General features: G+C 38.7%; 2 protein-coding genes across 2 annotated transcripts in view; both read left to right on the forward strand.

The window, feature by feature from the left end:
- LOC100754689 (A disintegrin and metallopeptidase domain 3-like) overlaps positions 1-17,191 on the forward strand; it is a 39,417-nt gene extending 22,226 nt beyond the window's left edge. Inside the window, exons 13-20 of the mRNA XM_027395393.2 lie at positions 2,077-2,175; positions 3,554-3,749; positions 4,220-4,307; positions 4,544-4,724; positions 7,076-7,162; positions 8,532-8,646; positions 10,956-11,121; positions 17,068-17,191. Of these exons, the coding sequence (XP_027251194.1) occupies positions 2,077-2,175; positions 3,554-3,749; positions 4,220-4,307; positions 4,544-4,724; positions 7,076-7,162; positions 8,532-8,646; positions 10,956-11,121; positions 17,068-17,191 (1,056 nt within the window). The remainder of the gene's footprint in view (positions 1-2,076; positions 2,176-3,553; positions 3,750-4,219; positions 4,308-4,543; positions 4,725-7,075; positions 7,163-8,531; positions 8,647-10,955; positions 11,122-17,067) is intronic.
- An 854-nt stretch (positions 17,192-18,045) lies between these two features.
- Adam18 (ADAM metallopeptidase domain 18) overlaps positions 18,046-18,104 on the forward strand; it is a 48,209-nt gene continuing 48,150 nt past the window's right edge. The window contains exon 1 of the mRNA XM_027395313.2: positions 18,046-18,097. Within this exon, the coding sequence (XP_027251114.1) occupies positions 18,046-18,097 (52 nt within the window). The remainder of the gene's footprint in view (positions 18,098-18,104) is intronic.

Consider the following 18,104-nt stretch of genomic DNA (forward strand, 5'->3'; position numbering starts at 1 on the left):
AGACTCCAGGTTAAGAACCACTCCTCCAGATCCTTTCCTAATTCCAACCTACCCAACTTTAAGTTCTTTGTTTGAAAATAAGTAAAACTGCCATACAACAACAACAACAACAACAACATCAACAAAAACCACAAGCCAAGAAAACAAAATAAAACCACATGCAAAAAGAGAAAAAAAAAACCATAAAAGATAAATATTTAGAAGACAATTTGAACTATATCCATGTGGCAAAATGGGAGTCACAGGTTCTCTCTTAAGGCCTATGACATGTCCAGCCAGGAGTTCTTGGCTCCAATTACAGTGCCAGGCATTATCCCTGATCACAAAATAGCTTGTTGCCCCTATAATGTTCATGCCACCTTGTGTTTCTCATTAAGCCAAATGTTTTAGCTCTCAAGTTTCATGGGTAAGTAGGATGGCTGATGGCTGTTCATTCCTCAGTAGCCTGAATAGCACCTTATGAAAGCTAGCCAGTAGGAAGGAGGTCAGGCTTGGTTCCTCCATGTCTTGTGATCAAAGTATGTGATATCTTCAGAAATGGAGTCCTTTCATCAGGTTCTATTGGATGGAATGGCAATGGCAATGTATTGTGTGTGTGTGTGTGTGTGTGTGTGTGTGTGTGTGTGTGTGTGTGTGTGTTTGTATGTGTGTGTGTGTGTTTGTGTGTGTCAGATTCTATGAGACCCATTGACCAACAACTATGAGGGGCTACTCCACACCTGCTAAGTGAATTTTTTGTGTGATAACCTATTGCATCTGAAAGAGGCATTAGCCCTCCGTGAGGTATAAGTGCATCTAAACTCATATGTATATATTAGGAAACTTTGAAAATAGCATATTTTTAAATAATCTATTAGTTGTTATTGTATAAGCATTCTATAAGAAAGTATGCATTAAAGATAATAAAATGACATCAATCCACTGTATTGGGATAGTCCAGTAATTTGGGAAATGTAGTACAGGTATTTTTTTCTTTCTGTCCTTCAGGATAATGGGTTTAGTGTATCAAACATTAGCTATAAACAAAATCAGCAATTTTATGACAGTCATACCACCATTGATTTTCATCATCTGGGTCTTTTTTTGTACTGTAGCTTTTAATAAATAGAAGCTGTTAGAGTCAGGATAACTTATTTCCCCTCCCCTGTATGATATCCAATTAATTGGGGTAATTTGTTGAAAAGACTACCTTTTCCAAATTAACGTATCATGGTGCCTTTAGGAAGAAATGATTGTCTATTTTATAATTTTAATATATATTCTGAAATAATATATGCTTTTAAGTACTAAACACATATTGTGTGTTTTTCATAGTCCCCAAATAAAGTTTTTTCTTTCTTATGGCCCCTGGCTAAGAAAGAGCAACCAGAGTGAGTACCACAGTGTGATGAGAGGAGTCAGAAGGGGGAAAAGAGTGTGTTCAGGGGTCTATTATGTTCTCAGTAGAAAAGGTGAGTAAGGGACTGCAAGCAGTAGGACTGGTGAATTTGAATACTAAGGGTTGGCTCTTCCCTCACAGGTAGGTCCCAGTTGCCAAGTACGTGTCCCAATTTGTAAGAGCTTGACAAAGGAGGCATTTACTTTGGTTTGGTCAGTTTGAATGTAAAAGCTGTTGTAAAAAAATGGTTGTAACCATGTAGCTTATTTAAAGAAATTGGCAACAAATAAAAAAACAAACAAAAAACCAAAGATGAAAGAAAACACACAGGAGCCTTGACCTAGCCTAGACACACAGGATGAAGTGAAACACCATCATCCCCCTGCCTCTGTCCCATGGTCAGGGATATAGCGATGAGTGCATGTTAACCTGAATGGAGGAAGGCTTGTCATGAACACTAGTGTGTATTGCATAATTCGGTGACTTTGGCCACAGTGTCAAGAGATGCTAGAAACCTTTAGCTCCACTACAACTTTAGGAGGCTACATATTTAGATACGCTGTGTTGTTGGCAGGGCTGTGACTATTAGGGGATGCCTGTTAACTAGTGAAGATTTATTGGGAAGCCCACAATGGGATAAAAATCAGATATCCGATTTCTAACTCCTACATTGATCTGGACCATGTTTTCTTCTCTAGAAATGTACTCATAAAAATTGCTGTCACCCTGAAAATTGTACTCTGACAAGGTCTGCGCAATGTGGAACAGGGGCCTGCTGTGACAAAAGGACATGCAAGGTAAGCCTCACACACAGAACCTTTCAGGAATCTTTAGTATACTTCCTTCCTAGTTTTTAGAACCATCCTTCAAATGCTTTAATTTGCATTCTCTTTGGAGAGCTTTCTTTTGTTCTTAAGTCTTAAAAGTCAGAATATGAACAACCATTTGGAGCACTTCCTCCCCCATGAGGAAATGAGGAGTAGATACAAAGGATATTTTCTAATTTCCAATTTGTCCTTAATTTCAGCCTGTGGGTCACTTTTTCAACTCTGCTTTTTATTGCATTTAAATGTGTCCCAAAGACATCTCCAGCTGTGGTATGGAGTATCATTCAAAATTGTCATGCCATGAATTTTTCTTTGTCCTGTCTGAATACAGTTCTTTATGTTCAAATAATGTATAACAAAATGAGAACTAAGGAGGTTCATCTGACAAAGCAGCAATAACAAATCCCATTCTGAAGAACCATTAAAAAGGGATTAGGGCACGTAAGCTGGTGGCATGCAGCAGATAAACATGAAAGCTTGGCTCTGGCAGGGTGTCTTCTCTGAGTCCTGATGGTTAGAACCATATGTTTTCTAGGTGCCTGAACAGAGAGGCACATGAAGGGCATTCACAGACCTTGCACTTCTCTTACTAGAGCCTGTCAACTAATATCACTAAGTTGGGCTCTTCCATACAGCCCATCCTTCCGTAGTGAAAATCCAGAGGTCTGGTCATTAGGGAGAGATCCACGGAGAACAAGTTAATAGGCACTATGAGTCCATACTCATTTTTTCAGACACAATAAACTGGAAGTAGAGCCTTGCTCACAGATGCTCTATGTTATCACCTTGTCTTTACTGACTGAGTGGAGAAGGCCCTATTCTCTTCTTTGTGTTCTTGCAAATAGGTGAGTTTCCTCCAGACCTTGTCCAAAAGTTGAGCGATTTGATCCAAGTGTGTTCCTTAAGGCTTTCTGTTTAGACACAAGTGCACATGAAAAGCTATGATGGATATCAATGGAATCAGCTGGTTCACCCACAGGTACTAGTGAGAAAGATGTTTGGAGCCAACACCTAGACACTCTTAGAGGCCACTGTGAGTGCAACTGGCATCATATTATAATTATGTTCCCCAGTGTGTAGACAAAAAAAGATAATGAGTCCTTGAGTGGCATCTTCATTCTGTGTGTATTTTGGGAGTCTATTTTCTTGATGGTTCTCAAACAAGCTCTGTTCCTATGTAGAGCTCCATTTCTGCATCTTTTCTTTCTTTCCTTTTTTTAAAAAAACTGATTTTTAGTCCATATGGCATGATTTTTCAAAGGAATAGAGAAATCTTCTCTTGCCTACCTTCCAGAAAGTGGAGAACCAAGTCACCCTGACAAAATCTAGCCTGTTATTCATCTTTCAGATAGCTGAACGAGGGCGTCCTTGTAGGAAAAGTACGGACCTGTGTGATTTCCCTGAGTTCTGCAATGGATCATCTGAATTCTGTGTACCTGACACAAAATCTGCTGACCTAGAACTCTGCAACAACAAGACAGCCTATTGCTATGGTGGGATTTGCCAAGACTTGGATAGGCAGTGCATGGATATATTTGGAAAACGTATGAGATGTACCTTGTTTTTTGGTTTTGGTGGGATGCTTTTTTAATTGCTGCTATTTGTTGAAAGCCACAAATCTATCCTATAGCCTTATTATAAAATATTGATCTACACCCATATTTGAAAATCAAATCAAAGCAGTTCCTATCTATGTCAAAAAGGAAAAGACTATAACATTGAAACCATATAGGATATGAGTCAGGGTCGAGGCCATTGGTGAGAGAAGAGTAGAGTATTAGTGTATGGCCTTAGAGAGAGAGAGAGTGGCTTTTTCAACAGTTTTCTTTAACAGATTACTTTTTTTTTCTGGGTAGTTCTTGGTTGATTCTTGCCATTTACACTTCCAGACACTGACTCCCATTTACACTTCCAGATACTGAGTATCTCAGTATAAATGTCCTACACTTTTAAGTACTGTGAATTACTTTTTGGCTTTTAACATGAGAAAGTTGAAATCCTCTTTTTTTTTCAGATGCTAAGGGTGCTAATTATTTGTGTGTGGAAGAAGTGAATAATCAACACGACAAATTTGGAAACTGTCATGGACACTGCAAGTATGAGTATGTACTCATCAAATTGTACATTTTCAATGTGTGGTTTGTGCAGTGCAAAGAGGTGCACCTAGTGTTTACAGGCGGGTCACATGTTGCCTTTCATAATAGATACATGTTCTCAACAGCTTGCAATTATGGGTTGCCTTAAAGTTTTGAATTATCCTTGTATATTGAATTATTATTGAACTAATGGATAAGACAGCTAAGTGACAATATGCAACTTTTCTACCTTGTATTGCCAGTGAACTGTTTTGTGGAAAATTGATTTGCTACTGGAACCATGAAAAAATAATTCATAAAGAAAGTTATGATATCCAGTATACTTACATTGGAGGCCAAGTATGTGTGTCTGCACACTTAAGAGACGGTAACGCACAAGATGATACCTATGTACGCGAAGGTACTATTTGTGGTGAAGGCAAGGTAAATACACTTTTAATTGATGTTTATGCATTGTGTGTGTTTATAATGTATTTAAGAATGCCTATGAATGTGAACATACATACACGTGAGTGTGTATGTAATTTCTCTTGCTTTATCACAATAACGAAGTTTAATGGTGTATAACTAAAATGATGTAACAATATCCATTGTTTGTGTGTTAACCAGTAATTAATATTTAAAAGGAAAATCTGATTGCTATTGGTCAAAGAAGCTTTCATTTTGTTAATATTTTTCTTAGGAATTTGGCTATTGATAATTAAACTTGTTTTCTCTCACTTGGATTTCTAAACTTCCTTCTTAGGCTAGGATCTGGTCTGCAATAATTTATACAAGCCATGAACAAAAGGAGTCTAAAAACATACTGAAAAAAATCACAACCAAATGTCACCAAAATGTCAGGTTGTCAGAATAATGTGAATACTAAAGAGAAACGAAAGGGCCAAGTATTTAGTCAAAGATAATTATTACTAACTAATAAAGTACATCATGTACTTTTCTACTTTCATAATACCCTAACACTCCCAAACACAATCATTACAAAAGAAAATTTCCTTCTATGAGACAGAATAATAAAACATAAGGTTCAAGTGTCATTTATTTTTTCTTTTTGATGAAAATTCCCCAAAGTGTAAGAAAGTGTTCAGATAAGTAATTGTAGGGCTTTAGAGCAAAAGTATAGTCTGAGGCTGAAAGAAAAAAAAAAAACCTTGAGAAGTACCTAAGTATTCCCATAAGACATTATTTTATTTTATTCAACAAAGGAATCTCAAATGGCTGAGAAGCAGGTGTTCCACATCCTTAGCTGTCAGGGAAATGCAAATCAAAATGAATCAGATTCCATCTTAGTCCTGTCGGAATGGCCAAAACACAAATGATAGCTCATGATGGAGAGAATGTGGAGTAAGGGGAACACTCCTCCATTGCTGGTGGGAGTGCAAACTCGTACAGTCAATTAGGAAGTCTCTGTGGTGGTTCCTCAGGAAACTTAGAATTAACCTAGCACAAGACCCAGCTATACTGCTCTTGGATATATCCAGAAAGGATGCTCAATCATACAATCATACCACAAGGACACTTGCCCAACTATCTGTTTATTTGTATTAGCAAGAACCTGAAAATAACCTAGATGTCCCTCTACTGAGGAATAGATAAAGAAAATGTGATACATTTATACAATGGAATACTACTCAGCTGTTAAAAACAAGGATACCAGGAAATTTGAAGCCAAATGGATAGAACTAGAAACAAATCATCCTGAGTGAGGTAACGTGGACCAATAAAGACAAACATGGTATCTACTCACTCATAAATGGATATTGTCTTGTTACTTGAATTTTGGGGAATCCCTTTGTGGTAGCCAAATGATATATAGTAAAGCAGGGTCTCCTCCACTTGGGGTTCTTAATCTTGCTAATAAAAAATTTAAGAAGGGCTCAAATGAAAGCTCAAGAACAATTTTATTAGCATTGAAAAGATAAACCTCAGCACAGGCACGGTACAAGGGTGCAGGGAAGGAAGGATATCTATGCCATCTATGCTAGATGGTCAGACAAATGGTGCATGGCAGTAAGGACAAAGCTTTACAGAAAGGAGGAAGCCAGTGTGTTGAGGAAAACATGCTTAGAAGAGAGAAAGAAGAAAGGGAAAAGCAGGAAGACTTAAAACTCTACATGGCTGTAGCAGGTAGGTTAATGAGCCAGGGGCTGGGATCCTGGCAAGGAAAAGTTCTCTATCTCATTATAGGAAACAGTACTCCACCAGTTTCCTTCATGTGCCTTAAGGTGACTCACCCTTCTTAGGATGATTCTCGGCCAAGCAATGGCCCTAGTCATCTGGAATGTAACTTCTCTACCCAGGCCAGAAATTCAATTATTCTTACCAGTTACTTTTCTATTCTAATAGTAGTAGACTCTATGTATTTCAATAGAGTAGTGTTAAACTAATTTTTAGCTATTAAGAAATATATACTGGCATAGAAAAAATCAAGACACAATAAATGGCAATTAAAGGTTGGTCAAATAAGTTAGAGCATGTGCAAAATATAAAACAATTTCCCTTTTTAAGTTTCATCTTGGAAATTCTTTTAATGAGGCAATTATGAAAAAGACATTTGGGGATGTTAAATTGAAGTGAACATAGGGTATGGAGATTTCTGACCAAGGGCTGGAGAGATAGCTCAGCTGCTATTAAAGGTGCCTACGACTCTTGCCTGTACCATGTTATCCCTGTACATAAGTTTTGTAGCGAATGTAATCCCTCAGTTAGACTCTGTACTTGAAGTTTCTGCTGTTGCTTAACTTCAGCATTTTTAGATTGACTATGCTTTTCAGGCTTGTAGCCAAGGGAAATGTTTACGTGTGCACTACTTGAAAAGGGATTCAGCATGTAATTCAGACGACAAGTGCCAAGGACAAGGGGTATGTAGCCATTTTGTTTTTCATTTAATATGATCATTTCAATTCACTTCAAAAAACCTTTACCAGAGTCACCAGGTTCAGAATTATTTGATGTGGAAGTTCCCTCCAGAAAATTTCAGTTAAATGAGAAATGCAGATTGTACTATTGACACAGGCGTACACAACTTGTATGCACCATTAGACGGTCACAGGCCAACTGAACAAAGAAGCTCTGAATGATACAAAAAACACAGTGTGAAATATTGTCACCATGTTTGATTATTAACATATAGCCAAGTATTATCAAGCACCACACATATATGGTGCACCCATGTATCTGTGTGCTTTTTGGCAACAAAGGAGGTCAGACACTTTGTTTTAAGACATCAGAGTTTCTAGTCTATTAAGACTAGATCTGTCAATGAGCTCAGTTAATTGACTTTGTAAATTCACACACTGATAGCCTTTCAAATAACATATAACTATTAGGAATACTAAAAAAAGAAAACAGTTATAATTGTATGTTCAAATTACTCCATTTCCCCAAATTATAAGCAGTGAAATCTAATGAGCCAAATATAGGTAACATTTCCATTCTCTTTGAGAAATACTGGGAGTTTTGTATCTACACAGCAGGCATGAGAGCATGAGAACCTACATTTCTCATTATTCTGGTGAGATTGTATGATCGCTTCCAGCATGCTGAATGCATTGCTAATGGCACCTATTTAGTCACTAGTGTTTCAGTTCTACCTTCCCAGCTGTTGTGAAATTATATGGTGAGTTATGGGAGTTTGGAAGTTTTCCCAGCTTGCATTTGCTTAAAACTTACCAGTAAGTGTCTTCTTCAAAACCTGTGCTCTTTATAACAATCAAATTGGAATTCACCTAGTTTAACTCTTTTCACTTTCTGTGGTGATGACTCTGGAGTCCAGACTCTGCTCCTGACCCTCTTTTTATTTTTGCAAGAGTCTTGCCAGCCTACTGTATGAGTTAATATTTGCCTTTGGCACACTGGCTTCTTCGAAGAATTTTCTTTCATCTTCCATAGATGTTTTCTCCCATCAGAGCTTTTTTTTTCTAAATTAATAATAAAATGTAATTTATATTCTTCATAGTAGCTTTATCTTTCTAACTAGTCATTTCAATTATACCAAGAACATTATAACTTCTATTTAGAAACATGACCCACAAAAAGATAGGATTTTTAAAAACTTAATGCAAGCACATTTATTGGATCATTACTGTCTTTACTTTCATATTAAAACTGCTTAAAATAATTGCAATATTTCATCAATTTGCACATATTAATTATGGATAATAAATGACTTCTCTGTGTATACATATATAAGCACTTGGTTGCTCAGTTTTCATTTGGATCTGGTTTCAGGTTTGCAACAATCGAGACCACTGTCACTGTGAACCTGGCTTTGCCCCTCCGGAGTGTGACATGACACCTTCATCTCCAGGAGGGAGCTTAGATGATGGATTTTGGCTGCCCCTGGGTTAGTGTCTAGAGCAGGGCCTGCATGTGTGTAAGTACACTCCATCTCAGCAGCTCGATGTGGCCATTGAAGACTTGAAATTTCAGGAGAACAACTGAGAAGTTGATATTTCTACTCTGCTTGACTTCATTTAAATTCACAGAATCACGTGAGGCTATTTTAAATCTAATCTAGAAGTGTGAATATTTAACAGGCCATCTTCCTCTGATTTTTGTCGTGGCCTGCAGAGCATTTCTAGCATGCTTTTCTGCATAAACATGAGTGTCAGAAACAAGGAGAACTTACTACAGTCTGTATTGCCCCAGGGAGTTATATGTAAAAATGTGCTGGTTTACAGCTGAGTTGCATGTTTAAAAACTGTGTGTGTGCACATGCATGCATAGTGTGTGTGTGCTTGCACATGCATGCATGTGAGGTGGGGAGAGAAGAATGAGTTTGGGGATGCCTGAGATAACCAGAAGAAGAAATCAGATTCCCTGGATCTGGAGTTATAGGCCTAATGGTGAGTGGCCCAGTGTTGGTGCTGAGAAGCTAATTCAGGTCCTCTAGAAGAACATTTACTGCCTACCCACTGAGCCATCTCTTCAGCCCTGGCATGTTAAAAATCAATTGTTCTATTTAATGTAGAAAGTACCCAAATCTTCTATACCCTCAGATCGTGAATACCATATGCCACTAAAACACTTTAAAATGCATTTGGCAGAAAGTCATGAACAACCACTGCCCAGTTGACTTTATCAGATCTGTTCTCTACAACTTAGCATTCTATGCTGCCATATACACTAGCTGTGTGGAGCCAATGTATCCATTTTATTTATAATTAATTATATGTATAAGTAACTTACTATAGGAGCTTGGTGCAAAAGGAGCTACAGACTGTAAGGTTAAAGTAAGAAAAATGTCTCAGGAAAGCTGTTAAAATGCACTGCCTCAACCAAATAGGATGGATTTTTTTCTTAGTAGATAAACTAGAGAAAGATTTACTTTTTTAATTTAAGGAAATATTTCGTTGAAAAATTACATTAATTGTTAAATTGTTGATATCCTATATTATAGTTATAGTATACTAATCTGTTAATTTATCTTAATCTGTGTCATGTCAGTTTCATTTCTAGATTTAGCAAATCAAATCTTATTCTCACTGATTTTATTTTTCTTCAATTCTTATGTATTTAAGGCTATAGCTATACAGGTAAATATTTCTTAGATATGTAAGACTTTAAATACCAAAGTGCATATGACTTTTGATATAGCATATCTTTAAAAAATTGCAAAAATTTTATGGTGTATGTGTATGCACATGTCTGTAAACATTCATGCACAGACCAGAGCAGGGCCTTGGGCCCAGTCTTTTGTTGCTCTCTGTCTTATTTGTTGAGATGGTGACTGTCACTGAACCTGGAGCTCTCAACTTTAGCTAGACTGGCTGGCCAGTCTCTACCTACCAACACTGGGCCACCTTCTGTTTTACTTGGATTCTTTTTATTGCAAGCAACTGAATCCAAGAAGCACTGAGTTCTGGATTACTGACTGATCTTGTCAAGGGTTTATGCAGGTAACCATAGTCACAGCAAGTCACTCCAGACGAGGGCACCTCAGCACACTCTCCCCAACCTCTGGCCTCTGGCTCTTCCATTCTTTCTGCCCAGTCTTCTCTGAGGGTTGAGGGCAGGTCTTGATATAGATGTTCTTTTTAAGACTAGGAGATAACTCAACAGCCACTTACTCCCCAGCACCTTGGCCTCACTGATCATCCTCATGTTTCTACTCTTACCTTCTTTTTCTTTTGTATTGTACCCTTGGGAATTTATCTAATACAACTTCACCAGACTCCATCACTATGGAATTAGTAATGATTTTCACACCTGGATTTTTTCATGTTTCCTTAGTATTCTGTGTTGAGAATCATAAGAGTCTAGGCCATTGATTGGAAGTTTTTAATGACCCACTTTGAGAGAATGGAGTTGAAAATCCTCAGAAACAGAACAGTTGTAAAACAACAGAATGCTTTCTACGAACAATTAAATCCAAGGGTGAAGATTTTTGAAAAAAGAAAAAAAGCTTCAGGCAACATCGTTTTTCTTGCTAAAATGTGTGGTGTTTATCTCTCTGATTTAAGAGACCAAATAGTTCCATGTAAAAGAATGATGGAATTCATATACTATACATAAGAATTAATTCAAAATGAGACAACATTATAAAAAGTAACACCAAGAAGTCATAGAGGACAAAACAAAGTAATTTAGATCACTCACTGGTCTGCATCAATCACAGTTTTTGAAAAGTTAAATGGCTCTTTTGAATTTCAGACAGAAGGACACCTTTGGTTGTCAAGCGGCGTGATACTCGCTTTAAAAAGGGACTTCTGATTAGTTTATATGTTTTTCTGCCTTTCCTCATCATGATCGCCATCATTGTTATCAAGTGGAATATCACACACAGTTTCTGGAAGAAGGAAGAGGCTATAAGTGGAGGGTAAGTATACATGTTAATATCAAAAATGCACTATATGGCAGTATCTGAACCCAGCTAAGTAATGTAAGTATGGCTTTTTGGATAAACGGTTGATTGAAAAAACTGCTAGAACTACTGAACAAAAGGTTTTCAGGACATACCAAAGCTTATTTCGATTTTCTGATGGGCAGCCTTTCATGGCCTGATGTGTCAAAGACACTTGGAGCAACCCAATAAATCCTCAGGACTTTTCAAATGGAAATTTCCCAGGCAAGCCAAGTGTCTTCACATTGCAAGTCCTTTTTACACTCAGGGAATCAATAGAGACAAATTGGGAGCACATCTGCAAATAGTACATGTAGAAGGCGAGAAAAGTGAGCGTGCCGAACAAGGCAGAGCAAGTCTGGGAGCATTGCTACAGAATGTGAATGCATTAATTATCACTTATGTGTTTCTAAACTGCAACTAAGGTGTTGTGCAGCTTCTGTTTCAGTCATAATATCAGTGCAAGACACACTTTGCTTCCTTGGGATTCAGAGAAATTGGAATGCTGAGGCAAGGGTAAACAGGGGGTCTTGTAGTCCTGACCTGTAAGAAAACAATGATGCCTAATTACCAACACCATCTCTAGTTCTCAGATTAGGCAAGGAGCTGACAGCAACTCTGTAGTGTCAGGGCAATGTTCCTGATGATTTAAGTAGACATCTACACAATAATCAAATTGTTTGAGACACCAAATCACATGGCAACTGGCATAAAGATTCCTACACCATTGGGACATATTGGAATAATCTGGATAATTACCAGATATTTTGACTGCTGGCAAAACTGCCACAGTAAGGAATCATGGTTTCACAACAATGACAAAACCATGTCAAAGCAGCATGAGATACAAATATAGGTGGTTTCAGGTTAGCAAGAGGCCAACCTGAAATGGAGCTGAGACACAGAGTGTTGCTCTCAAGCACTCCATGGATGGTGATTGCTGTGCCCACTCTTGACTGGCACATTGGGGCCAATCTTTGTTTCCTTTGCAAACAGATATCCAAACACCTGTCCATGCTCACAACCTATTAGGTCATATTCTCCAGACAGAGCAGTAAAGAAGTTTGCAAAAATTGCCTAAAGTGACCTGTGCTCTACTTGGATTCATGGTCCCTGGTTAGGTGTTCCAACCTGATGCCACCATATGTGACCCGGGAAGCCCTTGACCATTATAATGACCTGCCCAGTGTATTATCCATGAGTGTTTAAGGAATCAAGAGGCTCTCTAATACCACTACTGTTGTTACATGTAGTTGAAAGATCTTATTGGAAGCCTTATTGATGAAGGCAAATCCATGTAAATAATTATGCATAGCTACTTGGTGGGAAAAAAACTAGATTGGTAAGAATTTGAAGATATACATGTAGTCCTATATAAATATTAACAGCTGCTTTGACAGTTATTTTAATATCTCATCCATTTTCATGTAGACAAGATAGAAGGGCACAGTGGTTAGACTATTTTGAAATCCAAAGATATAAACAAATACATAAATAATAACCTAGAAAAGCACATAAAGTCTTTGAAAGTTAGGATTTGGAAAGACAAAACACTGGAATGTCTTATCCTTAGCTGTCATGGGCAAAAAAGGTATTGATACACAGCATCGATCATTTAGTTCAAATCTGGCTTTTGGCATTTTTTTGTGATTTTTTTCTTAATGACAATGTTTATAACCCTGAAAACAACCCTATCTCTTTTGTACAGATCAACTTCAGAAGACAGTAATAAAGCAGAAGGCAGCATCCAGTCATAGAGTCAAAGGTGACTGAAGACATCCATTTGCTGAATGTTGTAAATGTGCTCTGAGCAACCCCTCAGTAGGAGTACAGAGCTGTTTTGGTATTTCCTAGGGCAGATTCCTATTTGCTAGTTTCACATGCTAGCTTCAACAAGGCTAGGAGAAAGCGTTTGCTCTTAGTATTGTTTTAAATTGGTTTGGAAAGCTTCAGTGAAAACTTCTAGTAATCTGATCTTTATCAGCAATATCTTGTAAGGCATTTTCATTTTCTGCAAACAAACACATCTCTTCATTGAAGGATGTAGTTTGCAAATATATAGGAGGTTGTCCTCTGACATTTACATATTCTTCTTCATCACTGAGGCTTTATGGGAATTGTGACCCTGCTTTACAAATGAGGAAGTAGATAAAGAAATTGTAACACCACCTCGTGCTGACAGGATGTCATTAAATTGTGTGGTTCTAGTTTAAGGCAGGCATGCCTCTCAGTTTCAAACTGTCAGAACCAACTTGACACATGCATTTCACTATATACGTGGAAACAAGGGGTGGAATTTATGTTGATGGAGGACCAGGAAACATATGGGCATGACTTCTTGCAATAAAGACAATTCTTTGTCGTAAGACAACATAAAGGAGATAACCATATGTATTTTACAAAATTTTGACTCGTTTATGTAAAATTAAAGGTATTTCATATCCTTCACCTGAACAAGTAGGAAAATTCCAAAGCTCAACAAAGCATCACCTGAAACACCCTTCAATTACATGTCAGCCATTACACCTGACTCTGATAGCTAAGTACTCGACAAAGTAGGAGCCATATGTAGATATTTGAGTGGTAATGTTTATGTGTGTGTATTTGGGGGTGGTAAGTTTGACCTTTGATCCTTTGTAGGGGAGGCTGCTCTAGTGATGTGCACAGGGGGTTGGGAAACACTTTTTATCAAGTAGGAAAAGATTGCGTTCTGCATCACTTCTTTTTCTTGTCGATGGTTTTCTATTTTTAAAGTTATTGCTCTTTAAAAAATATATATTTTTACTCCAAAGCTACAAAGAGAAACCCTGTCTCAAAAAACCAGTATATATGTATGTATGTATATAAAACCACCCACAAAACAATCATAGACAGGCTTTAGGATGTCATGATAAGAGACTTCATTTATCCACATGTGAATGGATATATATATATATATATATATATATATATATATATGTATATATTTACATCACTCCCCCTTCCATTCCCTCCCTCCAAGCTCTCCCATAAACCCCTCTCTTTGAAATTCAGTCTCTTTCTTCATTAATTTTTGCATGCTCCGTCTGCACATCATCCCTTGTATGTATTATTTCAGGGCTGGCCATTAATATCAGATAATCACTTGATGTGCTCTTCCCCGGGTGAGGCTGTTTGTCCTGCTCTCAGCTTCCCTTAGTTACCTATAGTTCTTTGTATAGGGCTGTGGCCTCCTGAGCTTTCCCTCACCTACTTTGGCATGTCTACTGTTGTCTTCCTGCAGCTCATGTCTAGGCAATCCTGTTAGTGGGATGTTTATGCATGTAGCTTCTGACACCACTAAGAGACACAATCTCAACAGCAAACTCCCTGGGGCTCCTTTGGTTCTTACAGTCTTTCTGTCCCCTGTCCTACAGTGTTCCCTGAGCAAGGGAGTGTTTTGTAGATCATCAGGACTAGATTCCTCAACTCTGCATTTGATTGGCTGTGGTTTTCTATGATGGTCTTTGTTGTAAGGAGAAGCTTCCTTTCTGAGGAGTAAGGACTACACTTACCTGTGTGTATAAGTACAGATATTTGAAATGTAGTTAGGGATAATGCTGGTTTAGTAAAGTGTTGGTTCTAGGTTCTTTTTCAAGATCCATGACTTAAGCAGTCCTTGGTAGTTGGCTTGGTTTCAAATATCAGGCATGATTTCCCTCTTGTTGAGGGAATCTTAAGTCCAGTTAGAGAGTTGTTGGTTACCACCAAGGTATGCATGCCACTACTGCACTCTGAGGGTCACTGTGCCATGCTAGTGTTATCATTCATGGGCTTCACAGCTAGGTAGGGGTGTTGGTTGCTTCCTTCCTTTGGAAGTTTGCATGGTGCCTTTTGATACTATGAAAGCCAGTTCTCAGGAAGGGAGTATTCAAGTCAGTTCCAGCTCAGGAGCCTCTGGGCTTTGTGTCTGAAGAGCATGGTGTCTTCAGCAATAGGGTCATACATTCTAGATGGTTTTCTTTTACTCAAGTAAAGTTTAGGAAATTTAGCTGAAACAGGTAAAGCCCATCTGACAACATGCCCTTTCCATGCAGCCATTGCAAACTAGTTACATACAGAACAAAGTAAACTGAGAAAAAAAATTAGTTTACGAAGTATGTGGATCATAGACAGAGAAGACCAGAATAAGTACAGCCACGTACTTTGTTATGTCATTATGTTAATTTATTAAATTTCTATACCTATAGTTGCATAGTATGAATTGTATAGCTTTTTAATAATGATGAGAATTTTATAATGATGAGAATAATGATGAATGAAGCTTTTCTATTTGCTGTGTTGTTTTTTTCCCCCTAAAAGCAGTTATGCAACATCAAACCACAATGGAAGAAGTACAAGAAACTCTTACGTGGTGTTATCCAAGAATATGGACCAGGCATTTCTTTTTCTGTGACTTACAGATTTCAGTTTTACATACCTCCAAATAAAACCTGTGGCTGAAAGTATACAGACTTGTGTCTGCTGATTCTTCCCTCTGAGCCAGGGAGATAAACATTCTAACCTGAGAACATTATCTACTGCTACTACCACCCATGTTCCCAAAGCCAAGAGCAAGCAAGCACTACAACCTATTCCTCTCCAGTCACCTGCCTGCTCTATCGTGTCAAGTTTTGGATGCCCAGAGGGAGGTTTGATGGATGGGAGTAATTCCTGCAGGTCCCAAATAGTCACTAGAGTCCTTTCTCTTTTAAAAAGGAATTTCCTAAACTGAGTTCCTGATCATAGACAGTGACCCTATGATCCTCTAAACACTGAGATTTAGGGTATTTCATGGAATTTGGTGTTTTGTGGCTATTTCTGCATTGAAACATTTCTCTTGATGGAAAGAGCCATGACTCAGGAAGCTCACTTTCAGAAGTTGTAAGGTAAGGCTCAGATCCCTCCTCCCCCTATGATTGTTAAGCAGAATAGATCACCTGAGCACAGGAGGGTTCTCTTCAGCTGCCTGTAAGCCAGGCACAGAGTTCTAGGGGTGTATCTTTCATGGATAATGACCAAGCTCACATAGATGGGCCTTCTGCTTGATGCATCTGACTTGGTCCTGCAAGTAACTCCAAAACACTAGCTGCTTCACCAACCTAATCTTGGGTTGAATTGTGTGTCTGTAGTCTGAGTTGAAACTTTGTTCCTAACATGTTGCAGCCTTCATGGTCCGATTCCCCTCTTAGTTTAGGTTGAGAGTACATCTCCACATCTTCAACATTATTCCTGAGTTAGTGCAGTGCTCATCAACTCAAGTTTGATCGTGACCTAGAGCCTTTGACAGAAGCAAAGATGATCCAAGCTTCATTCCAGAGACCCAAATGCTCCTTTTTCAAATGCCCCCCCCCAGCTGATAATGGATAAGTGTGGAACATCCAATGAACAGAGTATTATTCAGCATTTAAAAGATCAGACCACTATATCACTAAAAGATATCACTATAGATTGGGTGAACCCTGAAGTCATCATGCTGAAAAGCCTATCAGATAGGTCTGGTGTCACACATTTGGAAAGGCAAGAATTAGTTTACAACTAGTAAACAATTTAGGGCTCCTAGTAGCTGGAGATGAGGAAATGATGCAGGGGTAAAGTCTGTAAGACACAGTGATTATCTAGGGGGTAATAAATTCTAAAATTCACAGTTAACCATTGTATATATTCACAGATTAACACCACACTTTTCTACACTGCAAGTGCACGAATCATGTAGAATATGAATTATAACAAAACACAAATGTCCAGAAGACACAAAATCTTTTAACTATACATTTCCTCTTTCCTCACTGCCACAAATACTGCATCCTGGTAACTACAGCTCTGCCTTATTTTAGTAATAGTTTCTTAGTTATTAGCAGTTTCTACCTGACTCAGTTTTCACAGTGGCCTAAAGCTTGTTATTTTTGTGTTTGTGGGCCCCAGGATGGTGTACTACAGTGACAGGTGTCAGAGCACCATGGATGATGCAGGAGAGATGGGCTTTGAGTGTGTGGAGTTTGACATCCTTGGGAACGCAGAAGGCAGTAGAACATCCCTTGTTCCATAGGCCCTGGCTGCCCTTCCCATGTCTACAGTTTCCAAGTGTATAGGCTAACTGGGATGGCTAGTTTTCTGTCCATTTTATTCAAGCGAGGGTCATATGGGAAGAGGGGCTCTCAATTGACAAAATCCTCCCATGTAGGCAAACCTGTGGAACATTTTCTTGATTGACAATTGGTTGGAGGACCCAGCTCACTGTGGGCGTTGCCACTCCCGGGCAGGTTGTTGTACATGGTGTAAGAAAATAAGTTGAGCAATCCATGGGCAACTAGCCAGTAAGCAGCACACCTCCATGGTCTCTGCATCAGTTCCTGCCTATAGTTCCTGTCCTGACTTCCTGGAAAATGGTCTAAGTGTTTGATGGACTCATGTTGCTTTTGGTCGTGGTGTTTTGTTACGGTGATAGCTACCTTAACAAAACATGTGTAAGTGACATTGTAAGACAGCCTTGCTCCCCTTCCCTCTACCAATTATACGCTAGTACTGTAAGAAAGGAAGACGGGAGAGGGGTGCTTTATGCTTCATGATTGCTTTGCCTAGATCAAGTTCTATTTAGGTATTTGTCACGTTGATAATTAATAGGCGCATTTCTAGCTTGCTTTACATCCTCCATCACAATACAAGAAAAACGCCAGAAAACTGTAGAGAGGACAAAAATATCCAATCAAGACGAGCTATGCTTGTTTGTACTTTTGTGCCTACTGTAAGGGCCTGAGCTAGAAGCTAATGTCTGTCCTGTGTCAGGTGGAGGCACTGAACCTCGGGCGAGCCCTTGGTGGGCGGTCTCCCACGCTGCCCACGTGCCACCTCGGCTGCCAACCGTCTTGAGCTCACCTGTGCTTTCTGCTCTCCCATTCAACCATGCCTCTGCTTTTCATACTCGCCGAGTTTGCCATGCTGTTAACCCACCTCGGTAAGGC

Source organism: Cricetulus griseus, assembly GCF_003668045.3.
Source record: "Cricetulus griseus strain 17A/GY chromosome 1 unlocalized genomic scaffold, alternate assembly CriGri-PICRH-1.0 chr1_1, whole genome shotgun sequence".
NCBI classification, from domain to species: domain Eukaryota; kingdom Metazoa; phylum Chordata; class Mammalia; order Rodentia; family Cricetidae; genus Cricetulus; species Cricetulus griseus.